This window comes from Bos indicus x Bos taurus, chromosome 1, assembly GCF_003369695.1.
Source record: "Bos indicus x Bos taurus breed Angus x Brahman F1 hybrid chromosome 1, Bos_hybrid_MaternalHap_v2.0, whole genome shotgun sequence".
Taxonomy (NCBI): domain Eukaryota; kingdom Metazoa; phylum Chordata; class Mammalia; order Artiodactyla; family Bovidae; genus Bos; species Bos indicus x Bos taurus.
Window position 1 is genome coordinate 67,590,788 of NC_040076.1, and position 22,448 is coordinate 67,613,235.

At 46.3% G+C, this 22,448-nt stretch overlaps 1 protein-coding gene across 1 annotated transcript in view; it reads right to left on the reverse strand.

Moving 5' to 3' along the window:
* Positions 1 to 11,752: 11,752 nt before the first annotated feature.
* HACD2 (3-hydroxyacyl-CoA dehydratase 2) overlaps positions 11,753 to 22,448 on the reverse strand; it is an 89,140-nt gene continuing 78,444 nt past the window's right edge. The window contains exons 5-7 of the mRNA XM_027535897.1: positions 21,498 to 21,619; positions 19,493 to 19,671; positions 11,753 to 14,773 (exon numbers count right to left, since the gene is read on the reverse strand). Coding sequence (XP_027391698.1) covers positions 14,691 to 14,773; positions 19,493 to 19,671; positions 21,498 to 21,619 — 384 coding nt within the window. The 3' untranslated portion in view covers positions 11,753 to 14,690. The remainder of the gene's footprint in view (positions 14,774 to 19,492; positions 19,672 to 21,497; positions 21,620 to 22,448) is intronic.

A 22,448-nucleotide genomic window follows, 5' to 3' on the forward strand; every position in this document is an offset into this window, starting at 1 on the left:
TCTTGCTGTTTTCTCCACCGGCTGCAAACCTGGGCATCAGTCCTGCAGGGGAGAAGGGAGGCTCACTGGGCAGGCTTGTCTGGACCTATAATCTGCGATCAGGAGGCTCCTGGCCACTTAGACAGCAGGTCTTCCAGTGGGGCAGGCCAGGCCTTCTCGGGGCTTGGCAAGGGGTGTGGTTCTGCAGCTCCACCGTGTCCTCACTCCTTTGTCCTGATTCTCAGAGAAGGCTGGGGACTGTTTGCTTCTCCTTGGGGAAGCCAGGTAATACTGGAGCAGGTGAGAGACTTTAGTGCTTGCATGGGAGATGGGAGCAGTGATCAAGCCTGGGGAACCCAAAAGATGGGGAACGACAGGATTTAGAGGGCTTGTGGAATAGAGATTGTACTGCTTGTTCTAAGGCCCCTGAGTGCTTGGGAGCTAACACAGGGACACAAGGGGCTCAAGAAAACAGTGGGAGCCCCAAGCAGCAGCCAGAGTTCCTGGAGGAACTACCCTTCAGGGGTGTGGAGTGCCCGCTCTGGGCTCTGCAGGGCTAGGGGTGTTGTCAGAGAGTCAGCATCCAAGCAGATCTCTCTTCTTTGCTTCTGCCCTCCGCCTACTGGCCCCACCTGGCATGACTTCCCCTTCCAGAAGAACTACTACACTCCCATCAGGGTCCAAGCAAGGAGGCCATGGGGCTCTACTGTGTCTGGTTCTGAGCATGTTCTTTCTGTGAGTGAAGGTCTCCTGTCATTGCCCCTGGGGGGGCGGGCAGAAGAGGCCCTCCAGTCTCTGCGAAGGGGACTTAGGCTGCTGGGTTGCAAGGAGCTGCCTCGGGCATTTGAGGGAAATCATTTTGGCTGGGACTGAGCAGGATGACAACGATGAAGAAGAGAGATGTGGGGATTTTTCATTTTGTGGGTATTTGAGTGGGCTACTTGATGTTTCTCTGTGACTGCAAAGGAAAGAGGATCAGGGATTGACTTGAGAATGAGAGGGGGTTAGTTCTTCATGATGGTCAAACCCAGGCACTTGCCTGTTGCTGGGCATGCATCACGTGGTGTTCACTGGTCACCATCTCAGGAAACGGGTTAGGGGCTGCAGCTGGAGATGAGTTCAGATGGTGAGAGAGGGTCTGTTGTTGTTCAGTGACTCAGTCAGGTTTGACTCTTTGTGACCCCATGGACTGCAACATGCCAGGCTTCCCTGTCCTTCACTATCTCCCAGAGTTTGCTCAAACTCATGTCCATTGAGTCGATGAACCCATCCAACCATCTCATCTTCTGTCCCCCTTTTCCTCCTGCCTTCAATCTTGATGAGCTGGCTCTTCACATCAGGTGTCCAAAGTACTGGAGCTTTCGCTTCAGCATCACTACTTCTAGTGAATATTCAGGGTTGATTTCCTTTAGAATTGACTGATTTGATCTCTTTGCTGTCCAGGGTACTCTCAAGAGTCTTCTCCAGCACCACAGTTAGAAAGCATCAGTTCTTTGGCATTCAGAGAGTGGGGCTGGGGGCTCCTATAGCCTTGGAGCAACAGTAAAAGCAATATAATCAGTGTAGTCATGAAGTATGCAGGATTTCTCTTTATGTTCAGGCTCTGCCACTCACCTGCCAGGTAACTTTGGCTCAGTTGCTTACCCTTTCTATGTCTCAGTTTCATCATCTATAAAATGGGACTCTAGCAGTATTGACTTCATAGAACTCTTGGGAGAAATACACAGCTTAATATACATGAAAAATATGAACAGTGCCTGGCACGCTGTAAGAGCTAAATATTGGCTACTGTTACTGTCCATGGGTCGCCCTTGCATTAGGGACCAGCACACGGGTTAGTCATTCTGCATTTGGAGGAAGTGTCTCTGGGTTTTGATTCTCTTGGGTTCCCTGGGAACATTTTCATCACAGAAATACCATCAAAAATCTACCCTGGGGCAATGCTGCCTGAGGGCAGATGACATCCTGGGGAGATGGGGTGGGGCACAGACCGATCCGTTACAGAGCCCAGTGCACTTTCACCAAGCTGGCGTCTCCCAGATTGGGGAGAGGTGTTTACCTTCACCCTGGCCTTGGTCAGGCCTCTGCTGATGGTTTCTTCAGTCTGTGATTGGGCTCCAGTGTCAAGACCCCAGGTGGATGTGCCTACAGCCCTGGGCAGGCACCGGAGCTGGTCATTTGGGGAAGGAGGGGAACCGTGGTTGAGTCCCTGGCTTGTCCTGCTGGACTGGCTTCTTGGCATACAGCCCAGCCTGGGCCTGAGCAGTGTCCTCCAATGTCCTCCAACCAGATGAGACTCATCATTTAGGGGAGCTCTTTCCTTGGGGACCAGAGGCACCAGCACCCCTGGGGAGCAGCCAGGCACTTGGACTCCTTCCTTCCTAGGACCATGAGGTGGGGAAGTGGCTGAGGTTCCCACAGCCTCTGCTCTGCCCTCCACTGAAGCACACTCAAGCCCCATCAGTCATTTAATGTGCAGGGCGATGACTCATTTAATCCTCCCAGCAACCCCACAAACTAGGTATTATTTCATCCCCATCTTGTATGCCAAAGACACTCAGGGAAATGGTGAGGGCAGAAAGTGGAGCAGGAATCAGGCTCAGGCCTGACCCTGAAGCTCCACGATGCGTTCTCTCTAAGGAATCAGGCAGGGATTGGGGAGGTTGGTGCGGGGCGAAAATAGAACCACACAAACCAATAATATAGGGCACTGCAGAGGGGTGGGGAGAAAAAGGAGATAAATTCAGGAGATTGAGGATTGTGAGAATGAGAAATTAGAGGAAGAGAGGGAAAAATTACATCTCTTTTGTGTCTCTTTGGCAGGGGGTATGCACCTGCCTTATACCTGCTGTACACAGTTACCTCCAGGTGTAGGCCTGCTAGAGTAGGAGACCCTAGATGTGTGGGGCTACCTGTCTGAAACACAAGCGAACACGTGGCCTGGCAGGGTGGCCCAGAGAACCCTCCTGTCCAAAGAGGGATCACGTGTAACCACATGAGCCCTGCAGGGCTAGGCCAGAAAACACCAGGTCTTTTATTTTTAAGAGAAGCAGGAAATCAACTTTTTTAATGTCAACACTCTTAATTTAAAGATGTTAGTAACCAAAACAGTTTAGAATATCATTTTAGAAAAAGGAAAAATTAAAAAAAAAAAGTTCAGCTCATAGATTGCCAGGATGCGACCTCAGCTTTACTGCACTTATTTCCATGAGGGTCTCACCATCAAACTGTGAGCGTCCCCAGGGCTTACAGCTGCGGGAGGAGCAGTGTGCCCTGGGGGGATTGAGAATTGAGGGCTGTGAGAAAGAAGCACACAGATTTCTAGAAAGGAACCAGACTGAGTCAGACCGATGCATTGCCAGAAAGATACAAGAGAGGTACGTTGCCTTTGACCCTGGAGGTACCTTGTACATCTTCTGTGTGGCTACAGCACTCCCAGGGCCCTGGGCTCCGTGCAGAGTACACGAAACTGCGGGTGCCAGAGGGCTGAGAGGGGCAGAGAGGGAGGGTTGCTTGGAGGCGGTGGGAAGCTGCTCTGCCTGGCTGCTGAGAAGTGAATCACATTTCCATGTGATGGGTGCAGTTCACACTTTGTAAGGGAACAAGGAGCAACCGGAGCCTGACTTTTCTAAATATACCAGGCAAGGCAACTTGCCTGGCTCTGAATTGAGATTCCTGACAGGAGGCTGGGCGAGCCTCGGATCCAGCATTTGCAGGTTGCATCCCGGGCTCTGCTTCTCCAGCAGGGGGAAGAGGGGCTGATGCTGGGAGCTGGGACTTGCAGAAGGTGCCACCAACTTTCATTCTTGGGTAAATACCTATGGAAACTCTGGGGTACCCTCTTGGGCCTGTACAACCAGGGGGCTTCTGTGGCCAGATGAGACCCCCTCTAACCCCAAGGCAGATTCCTCCTCCTGTTGCCTCCAGCCTTCACAGGTCTGCCTGGCACAGACCACCACCACAGACCACCCCCCTTCCCCCGTCGTGCCCTTCAGGCTTCCAGGTATGGGCAGTGTCTGTGACATCCTTTCCAGAGCCCGGGAGGGTCGATCTCCCCCAGTTCTCCAATCTCCTTGTAAGTCTACACCTGATACAGTGTTGGGAGCTGAGGCTCTGCCTCCGTGGATAGGGACTTCAAGTCCCTGGAAGGAGCATGAAGTGCCATCACTGCACACCCGGAAGTGGCCTGCAGGGCCGTGCTGCAGGCTGGGAACACGGGTTCCAGTTCTGCCACTGACCACCTGTGTCCCCTTCTCTCCTTGGAACCAGTTTCCAACTTGGGACAAGTGGAGCCTTGAGGTGACGATGCTAGTCTGAGGCCCCTCCCGCTTCTGACAGGTCACAGTTCCCTCATGTGCGACGTGGGCAGGAGGTTTGGGAAGGTATGAGGTGGGTGGTGTTCGGTGACAGCTCTCCACGGAGCAGGTGGGGAGGTTCATCTTCTGACTTTGGGTATGAACTGAAGCAGCCCCAAGCCTTTGGCAGGCTGTGATCAGTGCCTGGAGCTTTCAACCTGGTCAGCTATCCTAAGGCTGGGGAGATAAGCAAGGAGATGTAGGCTTTAGGCTGTGGACAGAGATGCCCATGGCATGTGGACACGGTGGGCCAGGCCCAGTCCAGCTCTGGGGAGCAGCTCTGGCCTCTGCTGCAGATAAGAAACCAGCAGGCCTGCGAGAATCCTTTGTAACCAGACTCTTAGCTGTCAACAGCTTTGCTGGAGAAGTGACTAAAGAAAAGGCTGAGTCTGGGTGGGGAGGGGCTGGGCGGGGGCGGTATTAAGTTTAGACCCCAGGGCTCAGACCAGATGTGTCAGACAGGGTGCTGCAGGCTGTAACCTGGGAGGTGAGACCCCTTCCTGGATTTCAACCTCCCACTAGGCTTCTTGAGGGATCCAGTCCAAGGGGTTTCCAGGGGACCTCAAGGTGCCAGGAAGGCTGAAAGTCTCTAAGGAGCCAGCAGCTGTGCCCTTTGAGAGATTTTCTGGGTGAGACACCTCCTGCCCCCACCAAGGCCCCTGTGTTCTGGGGAGCAAGAAGGCAAGGTGGTGGTCGGAAACGGCTGTGGGCTTCAGGGTCTGTGGGGTCTGAATCCAGTCCTGCCTCTGCCACTGCTCAGAGGCCTAGGCCCCTCCAAACACATGGCCTTCCTGTTTCTCTAAAGAATTTACTGGTATCTGAAATGCCCTGTTTAATCACTTATGTTTCCTGCCAATCCCCCAAACCCTAGTGTGAGGCTGGGCACTGAGAAATACAGTGGTGTACAAGCCGGGGAGTCCCCGTCTTGTGGAGTCTGTAGTCTCAGCAGGCGAACAGGTGAGGGAAGATGGCGGTGGGAACCTGGAGGGCAATGTGGGCAGTCACAGGTCTTCACGAGTGACACTGTTTTGTGAGGCATACTTCACTGTTACCTGAAATTCTCATCTTGCCAGTCTCCTGATTTTTCTGCCCTGCTCCCCCCGCCCCCCTGCTCCACTGTGGTAGCACCAGGAGGTGCACCAGGGCCGGTCCTAGGACCTCGGGCAGGCACTTCCCGGTGGCCACGCCGCAGACACTCCTGAAGGACAGTGAGGAGTTCCCGGGAGGAGAGGGAGAGTCTTAGCAGAGGGAATGTGGGTACAAAGGGCAGGAGGTGAGAGCCAGGTGCCCTGAGGGCCTGATAGGCCTTCACAAATGTGGGGTGCAGAAGGACAGAGGAGGAGCAGACAACAGTCTCAGAAGGTCACTGGGTCATGTTCAGGGGTCTGGATTCATACCAAGAATGACAGGGAGGGACTGAAAGCTGAAACAGAGACTGACATGATAATACCTGCGTTTTAAAAGGAGACTTCGGCTGCTGTGTTAAGAATGGATTTGAGGGGAGCCTGGCGTGGAAGCCAGGAGCTGGCTGGGAGGTTACTGCTGCTGTCCAGCTGAGACGGCGGTGGCTCGGATAAGAGAAGAGGCGGTGCAGGAAGGAAGTTGATGTGTTCAACTGATCCTCAGGAGATAGAAACAGTAGGATTTAGCAACTGATTGAAAGCTAAGTGAGGGCTAGTGACGGAGCACAAGAAGGGAGATGACTCCCAGGTTCTTGGCTTGACCAGCAGGTGGCTGGGGTGCCATCTAGTGAGATGGGAAAGACTAGGAAGGGGGGAGCAGGAAGAGGTGTGTGGCTGGGGGAGGAGGGGAGTTTCGTTTTGGATAGGCTGAGCTCTGGGTGCCTTTGAGATGCCCAAGGAAAGGTGTCTGGTGGCGCTCTAGAATGGAGGCAGGCCTAAGTTGGAGGCTGCAGTCCTCAGTACAGAGAGGAAGCTTGAAGCCCAGGCAGCCCTGCTCCTCCTCTCCAGTTCCTGTATCAGATGCCAGGGGGCCTGGCTGGGCAGGGGCGGGGGCACTGGGGCCTGAGCCTGATCCCTTCCAAGTACCTGATCCAAGGGGCAGCCCTTCTGGTCCTCACCGATGCCCAGTATATGGGAAGGTGAACTTTTGCTGCCTCATCTTCTGATTCAGTTGCAACAAGTACTACGGGTCAAACAGATCACATTCAAGAGCCAAATCTGGTCCAGAGGCTGGGAACCTGGTCGGAGAACTTGGGTTTGAAGTGAGAAGAGGAGTTAGAATAGAACTCTCAGGGTGAGGACCCCAAAGGCAAGGACCCCCAAGGCATGTTCTTCCAAGTAAGCCTCTGGACTGGAATCCCCCCATGACTTGGATAAAAATACACTCCTAGTCTCTGTCTCTAGAGATTCAGATTCAGTAGGTCTGAGGGAGCCAGAAATCTGATTTTGTCCAGCACCCTGAGTGATTCTTAATACACTCAACTTTTGAGTGAGACTTGAGCAAATTTTGTCAAGGAGGAAGGAGGAAACCAGAACAGGCTGTCCAGAGCAAAGATCATTTCAAGAACGACATTGGCTTCCCGGGAGGGAATCCAAGGTCCCTCTTCATTCTCCCAGCATGTCTTGGCTCCTTCCCAAGGAAGAAGAATGCTAATCTTCGTGCTCAGGTTCAAGATTCTGATGGAGCTCCATCTGCTCGTGAGAGGCAGTGGAGTCAATGGGCATTAAGAGGTTGGTGTACAGGGGTGAGGGGCTCTCTTCTGGCTCTTCTCACCATGAAGTGGTAAGCAGAGCCGGATCTGCTTTTTCTGCCTGGATGCTTACCTGTCCTTCCCAGCCCAGGCCAGCCTGGTGCCAAGCATGGTGGCACATGCACACCATCTTTGAACCTCCCTTCCCTGGAACTGGTGATGTGTTGGGTCAGCCTTTCTCCCTATCACAGTGGTAGGCTCTAAGATCTGGGATGAACAAGAATATGGTGAGGTAAGCTGAGCAGGCCTCACAATTGCCTTTTAGTCTGAACCACTACCTCTTACTAGCTTAGAAATCATGAGTGTTCTGTGAGGAGCTTCCCAGGATGCTCTCCTGGGGCTCAACTCAGTTAACCACTACACATTTTGTTGGCTGGTTCTCCCTCCTTTCTTTTGCCTACACCTTCATTAGAGACGCAAGGAGCAGGGAGGGAAAATGAGGATGGAGTGCTACTGGGCCCCCACTGGTACGACTCCAAAGCCATACCATTATTTCTAACATTCAGCCAGTAGTACCCCAATTTCAACCCTAAGACAAAGGCCACAGAGTCTACACTGGATTTCACAACAAGGAGGTCACTAGTGACCTGGAAGAGAGCCGCGCCAGCAGGAGGAGTGGTGGGAGAGATGGGAAGAGTGGGAGGTGAAAAGACTAGAGGAGCACTGGCAGGGCCTCTCCCAGAGAACAGGAGGAGAGAGGGAGGAGGCCCAGGGTCAGAGCCAAGATGGGGAGAAACTCTATGGGAGGAGATGGCCGAGACAAAGTACAGAGAGGATGGGACGGCTGCAGTGAGGGCCCGAAGCGTAGCGGGTGGAAACATCTAGAGTACAAGGAAGGGATTAACTTTGGACAGAGGGTTGCCCCATCCATTCTAACAGGAGGTAAAGCAAAGGGTATGCTCCGTATAGGTAAGTCTCTAGGTGTGGTAATAGAAAGCCGAAGCAATTGCTACCTGATTGCAGATTTCTGTCAAACTGGGGGTGCAATCTGGGACTGGGAGTGAGTCAGAGGTCTAAGGAGGATGGAGTTTAAGAGAATCCTGGGCAGTGCCAGGCAGGCAGCCCCCAGGGTGAGGCATGGGCAAGGGGAGAAGGCACATGACCCGAGCTTGGGGTTTTGCCAAGAGGGTGTGATGGGAGGGCAGGGGGCATGGGGGTTCCTGATTACAGTGGTCAAACAGTGGAGTCTGGCAGAAGGTCGGGAAGGTTGAGGGGTCATGGGCATGAGAGACTGGGGAATAGGGAGATGGGGAACTAGAGAGGGTTAGGAGCTCCAGCAAAGCCATGATGGGTGTGGGCAGCAGAGGGCAGGGCACAGCCCTGGAGCTGCCCTTGTGTGGGTGGGGCAGAGAGCTGGTCCCAGCTGTCTCACTGTGTGGCCCTGGAAAAGTCACATGCCCTCTCAGGTCCCAAGTTTCTTCTGCGCAGAGACTGATGTCTTCCCTGGCTTTAAGGATCTATGAACACGGTGAGCTGACATGGGGAAGATGCCAACTGACAAGGGCCCAGAGCAAAAGGAACTCTGGGGCCTTGTCACGTAACAGGGCACACCAGGACAAAGTAGCCAGCACCTGGGGGTATTCAGGATTGACGGTAAAGTCAGGAAGACACCAGGAGCTTCAAGGACACGAGCCTGAGTAAAGGGCTCTGACAGCAGGAGCTTAATAAACTTGGGGTGTGGGCACACGGGGAGTGGGAGTTGGACTGACCCAATCTGGGGCTGCAGTTCCATCTGGGTCTTCTCAGACAAGCTCTCATCCACTGGGAAGCTCCCTTTAGAGGAGCAGAAACGAGCGGATGGCAGACTCCATCCAGGGCTGCTGACATCTGGGTTCTCAATCTAACGTGTAATTCACTTACCTATTTGGGATGGTTGTTTTTTAAAAAACAAACAAACAGACAAAAAACCAAGGAAAATCTTCCCAGATCCCAGGCTAAGCCCTCTTTTGTTTTTTTTCCCTCAGGATGCATTAACGTTCTCTGATGGGGAAAGCTGCCAACAGATTAGTATTTTTCACGGTGTTCAAGGAGCTTTAGCCCTGAAGATGCTTCAAGGATAAGGTTGAAAGTGGCTTTGGCCCTGTATCAGCTCCCCCTTCCTTGGAGACTCACAAACTGTATTCACATGTGAAAAGATACAAAGTCCAGCAGGAGAGAAAACTCTTCATTTCAACTTTTTAAACCACAGACTCCTTCGCCCCACTCCCTAATATACTTGTGCTCCCATTGCCCCCAGAACTAATATTGTGTGGATTCCACTTTGACATACACTAGCAAAATAAATAAACCACCTGCAGGAGACTATCTGCCCTGGCACAACTAGTGTGGCTGTGAGGGATTACATATGCCGTGGGTGATCTATTGGGTATGGCCAAAATTGGTGTCATTTGAACAGCTCTTGAGGAAGACTTTAAGCCTGTTAAAGAGTGAGAATAATCCCTGGCATGAATAGAAGTATTTTAAATCTGTGAGAAAACTCACAGTCCAAGAGTCAACTCACACCCACAGAGTGTACTGGACATGCTGCAGACAAGCATTCTCGGGGCCAGACGCAGCCTTATAAGGTGGCCTGATATTTTCTCATGGCCCAGGCCACCCTCCAAAAATATCCAGGGACAGAAGAAGAGCGGGAACTGACCTCCCTGAATGTTTCAGAGATTAACAAGCAGGCTCTCCATTAAGCAGGAGCACTAACACCTGCTTTATGACCAGCTCCAATATCTCTTATTTCAAAACCAGGCAGCCTGCGCAGTCCCAGCCAGGGAGGTCTCCGCAGGAAGAGAACAGCTGGAGCCTCAGAGCTCAAATCCAAACTGGGGTTTTTTGCTCTAAAAAAGTGTTATTTCCTGTACCCCTCCAGAACATGAGGCTGCCTTTACTTTATATGGACAGTAGAAGTCTGTGACTGACCTTTATTAGTGTGCCTTTCTGCCCTTGGGTCAAAGCTGTGTTCCAAACGCCTTGGATTCCCCAGACCCCCAATCGCTTGTGAGGTGCTGCCCCCCAGTGGGGCCACCTAGCTACGACAACACAGAGGCGGAAATGGCCTTAGGGCTTTACTAAGTCCAGCATGAAAAAGCATCTGGATTGCATTCACGGTCATAGATAGATGTGGAAGCGCTGCCATGGTAATAAGTCCATGTTCTGGAATTAGCGAACAGAAAACACAATTTCCAAACATAAACAGATTTATGAAACGGGTATTAGGTGCTTAAAGTACACTGCCTCTCACATATTTTATTTTTGCTTATCAAGTGACTCAGGGTGAACTGCCTTTTTTGTGGGGGGAAAAAAGATTATTTTTGGTAATGAGATCTTACCCTGTAACAGTAAGGGGTATTTCTCTAAATTTGAAAAAAAAAAAACCAACCCAGATTAGCTTCTCACATGTTTAAATCAAAGTGTAGGTCAAAAAAACCCACACAGCTCTCTTCCAACTCTGGTTCCTAGTTGCAGGCAGGGGAATGTTAATAGGTATAGCTATTTTTGGTAATAGATGTTTAGAACAGTTTCTTCACCACTAAACTGTATAACAACGAACCAGTCTATTTGTAATGCTGGGATAAAAAAATATAAGGAATTGCAAAGCTAGTTTCTTCATTCTTGTTAAAGGCAACAGAACAACACAGAGGTATTTTCGGAATACTGCGTGTGTAACAGTGGGTCTAAATTATACCAATGGTAATTCCTAAGGCTGGAGCTTATGTTAACATAGTACACATAATTGCCATAAAATATGACAATGACAAATTACAAAGACCTGGCTGGTTTCCCATTGCCACTCTAAGATGGAAAGGTTGTATTTTCTGGATAGCCTCTACTATTAACTTTACCATCTGTTCCTCAGTTTCAGCTGAAATAATTTTCTTTTCATAAATGTGCCTATCTCCGAAGTAGATTAACTCTGTATGAGGAGAGAGGCTGTTCTAACCACTATGCTGGTAATTTCTAACTGTGACCAGACAGCATTCAGAAAAAATATGCTCCTCTTTGGAACATTTTTCCACAGTCCTGGACAAGGGTGACTCAGGTGGGCTCATGCCCCTGCTGAGGCATCCTGAGACCACCTAGAGAAATACCTAGAAAGGGACTGGTACATGGACACACTAGCACGCTTGAGGTGAGGAAATCCGGGGTCTAGAACTCGCGGGCTGGAGAAGCCGAGCTGAGTATCCTCTCAGTCTTTCTCCCCGCCTGTCACTGTGTGTAAAGCAGTTTCTAGGATTGCTCTGTGCTTGGAGGTGTTTTTAGGAGGAGGTACTGGACCGCTTGACTGAGTACTTGTTTTATAAGGTGAACACTGCTGGGCAACAGTATTTCCTCTCTCAACTTATATTAGAAAAATTAGATTAAAACTCACATACATACACACTGTAAGACAAGGGCCCTCCATCTTTTACTGATTAATTTTTTATTTCTCCTGGTCACCTATATGATGAATCTGTCTTGTCCCTCTGCAGCCAGATTGGAGACTAGCGAGGTAAGCTTGAAGACTGACTGCTAGGAAGAATGATTTTTTTGAAATCTCTTAATATAATTTGTCTGCTTTTCCTTTAAGTGTAGAACCATTATGAAGAGCAGAAATCGATTTAAAAACTTTTAAGAAAGAGCTAGAATCTATAATGGAACTGAAACTTCCATAATCCTACAATACCATTTTCAGGCCAACTCAATGTGAAAAATCACCAGATCTACTGGTCAAATATCAAATCCAGGCAGAGCACACATTAGTTTATTTTGAAATGCAACACAGATCAGTATTTTATGAATACAACTTATTACTACATTATCAGGTAAAAACAGCTTCCAAATGCATGCATAGAAAGTTAAGCATAGTCTTTGAACTCCTTATTTCTAAATATACAAAAAATACATTTAAATTATATAATTTTAGTGAATCAAAGACTTATAAAATTACAGTTTTGGTTTTCACAACATAGAAAAAATATAAAAATGACTTTATATATGGTTGTATAACTTTTTACCCAAATTTCAAAGGAGCGGTATGTACCGATTTTGTCTTACAACGCTTTATCCAAAACTCAGAATTGAAACTAATTTGTAGGTTGTACCACATCGATGCCAACCTTTTATTATAAATGAATAACCAAAAACACAAGTGGAAGTGAGGGCACAATCTCTTCACATGCCTCAAAGCTACACCTTCTAAGCCCTTCCTGTTGGAAGTTTGCTCCAGAGAAACGTTTCCAACAGGTGGATGTGCTTTATTCCATGACTAACTCTATACGGAGCCTCTGAAAACTGTCAGTACGTGTTAAATGAATGACCCCAACCTTAGCAAACAGAACACAGCAAGATGCAGATTAGCAGCTTGTGTCGATACAGCACTACTGCATATCTCAAAGAATTCTCTGCCAGAAGGTGGTCCCCGAAGGGGGGGAACTGAAACACCCAATCAGGTAGGGGTTGGAGGGGGGCAGATGATGCCTTTGACTCTGCCCGGAAATGAAAGTGGTTAAGTCTGACAAAATACCCACCAAAACACCACCTTCCTCATCCACACCTTATAAGAAGATGTGATATCCGGTGGGGTTAGATGTTCTCAGTCCATAAACGAACACCACCACTTCCAAAGAGATATGAATTCACATTAGAGATAAAGAAACCAGTTACTGAGAGAGGTGACTGAAGGACACAGTGCATGCCTTACTTATCTGCAATGAGCATTTTAAATGTTGACGGACAAAAACACACACTGGGGTTGAGACCCTTTTTGAGAAGGGAGTTGTTCACTGCGTTCTTGCTGTCAAAGTTCAATTTGATGCATGACCACTATTTGTGACAGATTGTTTTTCATAAATAGTGACAAATTATAATAGAGAGGACCGAATAAAACTCCCAATCCAGCAGTCCTGGAAAATTTGCATTTCTCATCCCATCTTCTGTAACTATTTCAAACACAAATGAAAAAAATCTTACTCAACTTAAGTAATAAGGCTAATATAACCCACATTGATTCTACTTTATGGTAGAAAGACATTTTGGAAAAATAAGAGAAAAAGGCATGAAAAATAATCTTCCCACATGTTTTGTTTATCAAATACAGGAATAGATTCTAATCTCACCACACCCAAGTCAAGAGTGCTGCCTTTAAGAAGCAGAATTTTAATGATCAATTCAAAATTAATGTATTATACATCTGCTTGCATTAAATTTCAGGCTGCATATTTTCTTCTCATTTTCATCTTTATTTTCAAGCTTCTATTAAAATGAGCATTTAAAAGTTTTCCATTATGACACCCTTCTAATATTCGTAATTATACTTTAGTTGATAACCAGTCAGTAAGCTAGTAAGCTAGACTTTTAAAAGATCAACCAATTAAAAAAAAAAAAAGGGAAAATGTTTCCGTAAAGAACACTGTATATTTAAAATCTAATGCATGTCTAAACTTGGGCTTTACATTTTCATCCAACTCTTGAAAAGTCTTAAATGCACAGTTTAGCAATTATAGTATGTAGACAAGACGTTAATTAGACAATGTCCATATGTCCAAAGTATTTCTTGGCTGCTCCAAAATGCGGGGACGATACTACTTTTAGTTCATGACTGCCCAACTGGAACATTTCACTGCCTCTGGACTTACAACTTGGTGGGAATTACATAGCACCATAATAAGGAAAAGTATACAAACAGAAGAGCTGAATAAGAACGTGAAAGTAAAATAATAAGGGTACATAAACCCATTCCTGATTGTTCTTCCAAACTCCATTTCTAGAGTAACACCTTCCATGTGCTTTCAAGAACAGATTCTCTACTTCTGTGCACTAGACTGGCTTCAGGTCCCTAAGCAAGAATAGTTCCTGGCAAACTCCTTACTCAGGGTGTTCTGAGAATGGTACTGTGAAAGGTACCTGTCATTGACTAGCTACTGAGCTTTCCCTTCCTCAGAACTGTCCAGTTTTGTTAAAATAGGATTGAGGTTGAGCCCCAGTTAAGGTAGCTTCTCTACAATATACACATACTTATTAAATTCAAGCACATTTCGTAGTGGCAAGCAGTAATGACTCGAATGAAAACAAAACGGTTCTAGTTGTTTTCTGATTATAGGCACTACCCCAAAGTTTCACAGACATGTACATTGTATAATTCATTCACTAGATATGAGGGGAAGGTCCCAGCCATAACTTCAGAGCATGCCAGAGAACAAACGGCTTCCAGCATGCAGTCAAGCGCTTAGAGAGGGGATGCTAAACACACTGCAGACTGAGACGTACCTGCTCCAAGCTGGGCATTCAGTGGGCGCAACTTCATGGGTCAGACTGTAACGCTCAAGTGTTTAGTGTTACAGATCTTTTATTTATCAGACATGTGAAGGAAACAGGAGGATATAAAATGCCAAATCCCTTTCCAGCGCCATCATAAATATTGGGAACTTCTGGTTGAAAGAGCATGCTGAAATGGACCGGCCAGGATGTTTTATGTAACAGCTTTCGTTTTTTTGTTTTGTTTTTTAGAAAACCCCAGGCCCACATGACACTGGATTTTGGTTTATTTATTTATTTTTTTAGTATTTAAAAATAGTTCTTACTTATTTTCTATGAAACGTATTGGGAACTGAAAAAGTCTGCAGCATTTTTTGTCATTGGAAAGTTTGTTTCTGGGGATGTGCAGGAAGAAGGAACTATTCAAATTTCTTGTGTTCTTCAGTATGAGAAAGGATCTTTCTTCTCTGGTGTATCATGTGGAAGTATAACTGGGGAAAAACTGCAAAGAAGAGAGAGAACTGGTTAAGGAGATGATTTAAAACCACAGGTTCTACGTAAAGCACATGGACTTGAGGTCCTCTCTGACTCCGACCACTTTCTCTCCCAGCAACCAAGGATGGTAACAAGACGGGCTTGGAGAAAGAAGAAAAACACAAAGAAACTTCGTTTCCTGCTTTAGCCGAGGGGGAAGGTAACGTGGACTGGAGTGTCAGATACCACTGCCACTGGCATTACCAATCAGGATGCCACGGAGCTGCCAAATAATACTCTTTACACAAGCTCATGCTATCTGCACACTTATTCTCTGATTTCCCAACAACCAGGGGGTGAATTCTAGTGCTAGAGTTACTATTCCTGTTCACAGAGGAGGAATGGAAGCCTCAGAGAGGCTGGGCATTTGCCTGCGGTCTCACAGCAAATCACTGACAGTCAGGACCAGGCTCCGTGCTCCTGACCCTCAGTCTCACCCTCCCTGTCCCCCTGCTCTGTCACCCAGGAGGATGTCCCAAAGGTACTTCCAGAGAAATGCTGTTCTTTGGGAAGACCGCGGAGTGGTGTTTGATCTGAACACCACTAAGCCACGTTTGGATGTGAAAAGCAAACCCTTACGCACTGGAGATTCTGTTCTTGGTCATTTCATAAGTTACTTTAAAAAGGACTGGCTCTCGATTGAACAGGGTGGTGCTGCCTGGGAGGATGGAGTGGGGATATTACTGGCATTCAGTGCAAGGGGCCAGTAATGCCAACATCCACACTACGTGACAGTCCTCCGTGACTAAGAGCTGTCCCATCCCAAAGGCCTACAGTGTCCCTGTTGGGAGATGCCAGCTTAAGCTATCTGACCTTCACAAGGTTACTGTAAACTGGGGGTTCAAAAACCACATAAAATATTCCAGTGAGATGGTCTTGGACGTACACCATCCACCTTCCCTTCTCAATGGCTCCACTCTCTGTATTTTAGACAGTAACCTGTGTTTTGGGGGAGGTGATTTCTACTACTGCCAACTCTTCTCTGACAGTTTCTTTCTTTCCAAATGGGTTCCAAGTTGGCCAAATGTCAAACGATCCTCCCAAAGTACCAAGACATCAGTGGGTGTGTGCACACAGATTTGATAAACTGCAGAGGAGGCCTCGGCGCTGAACAGCGCTGCCATCCACTCCACTCACTATTTGCAGGCAGGAAGTTATTCACAGAAAAGACCCAGCTTGTGCATAAAATTCAACAGTGAGAGAACTATTTTGGTATGAACACCAGAAAACTTGACAAGCTCTATAATCTAAAAACTGGAAGTAAGGATATAATTAAACCATAAGGAATGCTAATTGTAATCATTTAAAACTGTGAGGCTAGTCACATTTCTATAGATATACTTTAGTAAAGGGAAACTTTGCAGCAAAGAACGCTAAGGACTTTTCCACTGGCTGCATTTGTGATTATGTCACTCATATAAAGTGTGGCTATGGACCCACAGGGTCTGACGTAGGACAACAATCCAAAAGCCATTCAATAGGCCTTTAGTGGCAACCAGATGCCTAAATACACCTTCATCCTCATGCAAGGGCCTGCCAGCTACGAGGCTCCTGGTCAGGACTGGGGAGCAGATATGGCCCTTTCATTTTGTTATATTCTTCCAGAAGTTGCTCAGTGCCCAGGAGAAAGAAATGTGTGGGGGAGACGGGGAAAATGGGAGTACTTGGGCTAGAGATTCTCTGTTCCTCTGGCAGTGACTCCCTGGTGACCAGAACTTGGGGGACACTGTCTCCATCTCAATTACTCACATGGTCACACCAGCTACAGTGACTGAAATAATTCCAGATGCATGGTTGCCTGCTTTTAACTACGCTGAAAATCTCAACCTGACAACAGGCTGTTCAGAATTCTAGCCTCTGCTCTTATAGTTTAGGACATGTAGGATGGAGATGGCGGCTATGCATGTGTCTGTCCTGTTGTGCCGGAGGGTGGGTGGGTGGGTGGCTGCAGTGTCACTGGGCACACCTTCCTGTAAGGAGAAGGGCGCTCTTAAGACTTGAAGGCAGAGGGCAACTGGAAACACTCTGTTTGGGGCAAGTTCCTTCTGTTTCTCTAATAATCAGAGGGCGGTTATGGTTACTGACAACGTGGACAGTGCCCTGCTTCTTGGTGACCCTACCCTCTATCACTGTTTCTCGTTTCTCTCTGCCTTTTTTAAACCCCAGCCCTGCAGCTAGCTTTCACCAATTTGCAAAAGGGGGAGGGCAGGTAATGTAAACAGATACTGTCCATACTCATACTGCAGCTGCAGCAGAGGAGAGGAACACCCCAAAGGGAATCCAAAGCACCCCAATATGAGAAAACTCCCAGGGCTGCGGCTCACAGGCCACGCACAACATGGCCTGCAGGTACGACAGTGCAACATCTGGTCAGGGCCATAACGAAGAGGTGCTGCTTTCTAAGACATGTACATCACCCACGTCCCATGAGAGGGGATTGAAAGAAACCTAAGTTGTGGAAGGGAACCCAGATTTGGTAAAGAAGGCTGCATGGCAACAGCAACCTCTCCTGACTGCATTTTCTTCTTATAAATACAAAGTTTTGGAAAGTTGGAAACGTGCAGTTGGCTGGAATGAACTGTACAAACTGGTCTCAGTATTAACAACATAAACTACTAAAAACATTCAGGGCCACTGGCTCAGGCCAGAAGCACAGTGAGCGCCAGCAGACACGAGTGATGTGCAGCAGTACAGGGTCTGTGCTGCCATCTTGAGCCTGGGTGGGGAGTTAGGGATTTGAAGGGAACCTTTTAATCTCTGTCCTTGAAATGAATCCTTTTTTTGTCCTACAGGAGTTAAGCTACCTTAGAAATGAAAGAGTATGGACTTTAACCAAGCCAAGTTCTCTCATTACAAAGAGGCTGAGAATGGTAGAAGGGGGAAGGACTGAGGTACGGAAAGCAGACGCTGGCTGAGAGGAGTTTCCCTGCTCTAAGACAGCTGACTCTTAGGTCTGTGCTCTCTTCTCTTCTAAGGCCACGAAGGAAAATCCCACAGAACTGGGTTTGTTTTCCTCCAGGAATCCTGTCATCCTGTGCTTGACCAGGCCCCTTCTCTACCGAGAGGTCAGCAGGGTGAGGCAAAAGGTTGGCTCTGGTTGGCCCCCGTGGCACAAAGAGACTAGGAGGTGCAGAGTGCCCTGAGCTTCCCGGAGAACTGCTCCTGGAATACAGCCCCACCTGCAACAGACCGGAAACCTGGCAGCACCTCTGAGGTAGGGCCCAGGTTTCCATTAATGGGGCAGCACTTCGTTACTGGTTTGATTTCATGATAGTCTCCTGGCCCCGTTCCCAGTTATCCAACACAGCATTTATCTCCATTTAAAGACTTATGCTGAATTTAAATACATCTTGTGGTGCTCATCAGGATAATACTGGTTAGCCTGGGTGTGGCAAAACTGCAGTTAGGAATTGTTGCTCTAGAGACTGGAAATGAAACACAATCGGAAAGGTGAGAAGCTCTAAGTTAATTCTTACTACTTAAATTTTTACACTCTTCCATATTTATCTTTTGTTTGAAAATCAACTACCTTTTACATTTGGAGAGAGATGGCCTTTAGCCACCCTGGTTCCAGCAACAGAGAGGAGGACTTGATTGCTACTAAAGGGTGTAAAAGGAATCACAAAGCAGAAGTGCGTCCAAGAACCTCTCCAAGATAAATGTTCACAAGAAACTGGGATGTCGTTTTTTTCCCTCAAAGTGTATGAAATGCATTTTCCCACAAGGGGACACAAGCTTGTCACCTGTGACTGTTAGGATGATTCATTCAGTTAATGCTGTGGGCTGAAGAAAAATCCAACCTTCCAGTCTGAATTTAACCTGAGGTTTAGGGGAGAATATAGCATCTTACAGCCTAAAATAAGATTCAGAGTCATAATGCCAACGGAAGTAGCTAAGGGAGAAGAAGCATTCAGTTTACTTGGCCTTGGGTAAAACAGTACTTTTGGATATGTGGAAATCAATTATAGGATAGAAACTGAACATCAGAATTTGAGTAAAGGAGTAAACAACTCTTCATCCTCAGCAAACCAGACTCACTTCAGGGAAGCCTCAAACGTGGCCTTTTCTCTCTGTTAATGTGCTGGTAGGCAGATTTGAGTATCTATATATTTAAACCTTCAGCAGGACTATTAAAATAATCGGAAACTATCCTGAAGAGAATGCTACGTCCTGTTCAGATGACTTTAAGTGTTTATTTCCAAAAAAGAAATAAAGAAAAATTAATCAATGAATCTATTTTTATTTTACTTGTTTCTAGTCAACTACCAATTCCTTAAAAGTGAAGTAATGTTTATTTTGATATAGCGAAAGTGTAAAACTCTCTCTACAGTGTTTTTCAAATACCATAACAAGCAGCTTTTAAGAGACTGAAAAAGTCAAGGTAAGGTCTCTAATGGTTTCTTTTTTTGCTTTCCACTTAGTCCTTTCCTCCAATAGGCAGTTAACCTATGCTGGCATTCACTGTGTCACACACACACACTAAGGGCTGCATTTTAGCAGCTGAGAGGAATTCATCTTTATTCAGTTACTACCAGAGAAAACTCTCTGGCAGTCAGCTTCAATGAAAACCAAAGCGTCCCCGATAAATTAGATTTATGGTGTAAAAACAACCAAAGGCATTTAACTCTAGCTATTGTTGAGCCAATTTTTAAAACATAAATAAATATATGCATAAATATCTACTTACGTGGAATGTAAGAGATCATTATCAGAATTAGGAATGCATAATAATCAAAGGAGAAATTGTATTTGTTAGGTAAACTGATGGAGTACAGGCCAGCCTGCCTGACAAAGGGCAACGCGGCATATATTGTGAGCAATTCTCCGGACACTCCCATTGGGTACAGCACAATGAAGAGTGTGTACCTAAAACAAAACAAAATATTCATTACTGAGGTTTGAAGCCAGCTTCAGTAGAAAGATGCACCCTCCCACCCCCACAACCAGTACTGATTGTAAGTAATCAGTACTGGTCTTGTAGAAAGCTACTGTTTATACACTTTGCTGTTTACCCACTGCTTAAATTCAGGTTTTACAAGCCAGTTTTTGAAAAGGGCCAAAGCAGGTATGTTTCTGAATGTTCTAAAATAAAATGTATTTGGTCAGCCTCAAAATCTGGCCTGACTAAATAAACAACTCTTCAAAACAACCCCCTAAAATAACTGAGATGATGTCAAATACTGGTAAAGCAGGGGCATGGAGTCATGGTTCATACTGAAGGGTCCTGCCTCATAGGTGGGTGTGGGTTTCGGGGGGGAAGGTGTTGAAACAAGGTGTCCAAGAATCCCTACAATGCACACCAATTCTGGTCTCTGGACTGAAAAAAAGCAGCATATCCAATGTGTATATTCTGCAAAGTTTTCAAAAGCCTGTGCATGCTATTGTGAAAAATAAAATACATGCTAAGTTTAAAAAATATTAAAAATTTTATGATAGCTTTGGTCATTATGTAATTTTCCAGTCCCCCTCCCCCCCCAAAAAAAACCCAATTACTATCACATGGGTGACTCTACACAATTTTCTTCACTTTAAAAAGGAGTTTCTCATGCTTTAAAAAGAATTTTGGAGAGGCTCACCCTATGGAACTAACTGGAAGCCATTCTGAGGTGTAAGTATTGCTAAATAAATCATCAGCTCATGTTTAAAAAGCCTTTGGCTGTTTGTGGCTGACAGTAAATACTGGACTCTAAACCTCCACATACAGGAAATATGCTGACGAAAGAAAGATATGTTCTCCGCTGTCACCTTCAGCCATCCTTAGGAGGGTGGAAAAGCACGACTCTTGCAGGGGCCACAGAGGGAATCTTTCTCTAATACTAAAAGCAGGGTTTGGTCAATAAACTTGCCCTATAACTAGGATAGACAGCTTTCTATTTTCCTATCAGCTTTGCTGCCCAACTTGGTTAGAAACCACTATACTTTTCCCATTCTCCTCTTTTCCTAATACAAATGTTTACTGGGTGGGGGAGGGGGGTGAAAAAAAAAGGAAAGAAAAAGACGTTCCCATGCTTTGGAAACATTTGGTTTATGTCTCTGTTTAATCATTAAACTCACAAATTGTCTAGGAACCACCGTTTTCCTTTTAAGAAATGAGGCACTTTGGCCCCAAGGACAATTTTGAGCCTTTGGCTTTGTCACTCATTCCTGTAGTCATTTCTAACTCAGAAAGTTGCTCACAACTGTGTCACAGGTTAGTTCAGATAATCAGATGAATGATCAGAAATTCACCAAATTCATAACAAATACTATTGTTAAAAATAATCAAAGCAAACTAAACTGATAATATGCTAAAAGTGCCCTGTAACACTTGTTATTAATTAAAGAGTAATTTAAGAATCATTGTGTTGGAAAAACTGAGACAGGAATTGGACTTGGTCCCAAAAAACCATCATAATGGCAGAAGCTCATCGGTACAGTTTTCTATGGACAAAAAAGAGACGCTCTATCAAATCTCTATTGAATAATTTAACTGAGAGAATTGATCCCAAATAAATCACTTAAGTAGAGATAAAAAATTTAAAAGTGTTTTTATAAATCACAGTTACATAGTCACTTGCCCTGATGAAATCCACAGAGCAGAATTTTATCCAACCCCTACCTCACACAAGTTTTAGAAATAAAAAACAGTATTTAGGCAATAAAGAAAAAGTACAGCACTTCAAAAGTTAGTCTTCATTCCTGTACTTCTTTACCTGGCCCATTTGATGAGGTAAGGCAGATGGTTTAACAGACTGAATGTATAAAAGGAGTAACGGATAATTTCTGTGATGGTCCAGGCAATAACAAACAGGAGGACACTGTCTTCACTCTGGACCTGTAGGAAAAGGAAGACAAAGGAAAAAGCAAACACACAAAACATTTTAACAAAGAAGCACTCACAATGTGGAGAGCGGAGTCCTTTCCCCCTTGTTGAGCTGGTGGGGTTGAAGTCAATACAGCTCCTTGTCTGTAACCTCAGGGCCCACAGCACAGAAAGAGCTTGCCACATAAAGAATACAGACATGTCTATGACAACAACTGCAGAGCCAAGGGACGAGGGGCAAGTGAGAAGAAACTCGGCTTACTGATGATTAAGAGATACAGGGAGGGGGGATTACCTGAGCTGGAGCCCACAGGGAGAAACAAACACGATGAGGGAGTTCTGCGTGTTTGCTTGCTGACATGATGTGGAGAATGTGAACCGGTGTTGTGGGAGCCAAGAACACTTAGGCAAGACAGTAGAAGGGTAAACTGGTGAAAAGCTTGGGATCCATTAATAAGAATTTTAATTTGATTTCCATGACAATTTGGAATCCAAAGAAATTTCAGAGAAGGGCAATATAATGATAAAAACACAACTGAGGATGAAGCTAATTCCCTGGGCAGGATGAATTCATGTCAGGGAAGCTGGAGATCGTCTATGAGGCAAGTCCATTTATTCTCCCCCACTGGTGACTTCTGATCCCAGATGAGCCTGGTTTAACTCAGGGATTACAGAGGCTTCCATGCTGATCACAGGAGGTGGCTAAAGCCAGAAGAATTTTGGAATTCTCAGCCTCCTCTGAAGTTGTTTTCATGCTGAAAAACCAATATGCTTCTAATAAGGCTCCTTAGTCAGTCAGTTCAGTCACTTAGTTGTGTCTGACTCTTTGCGACCCCATGGA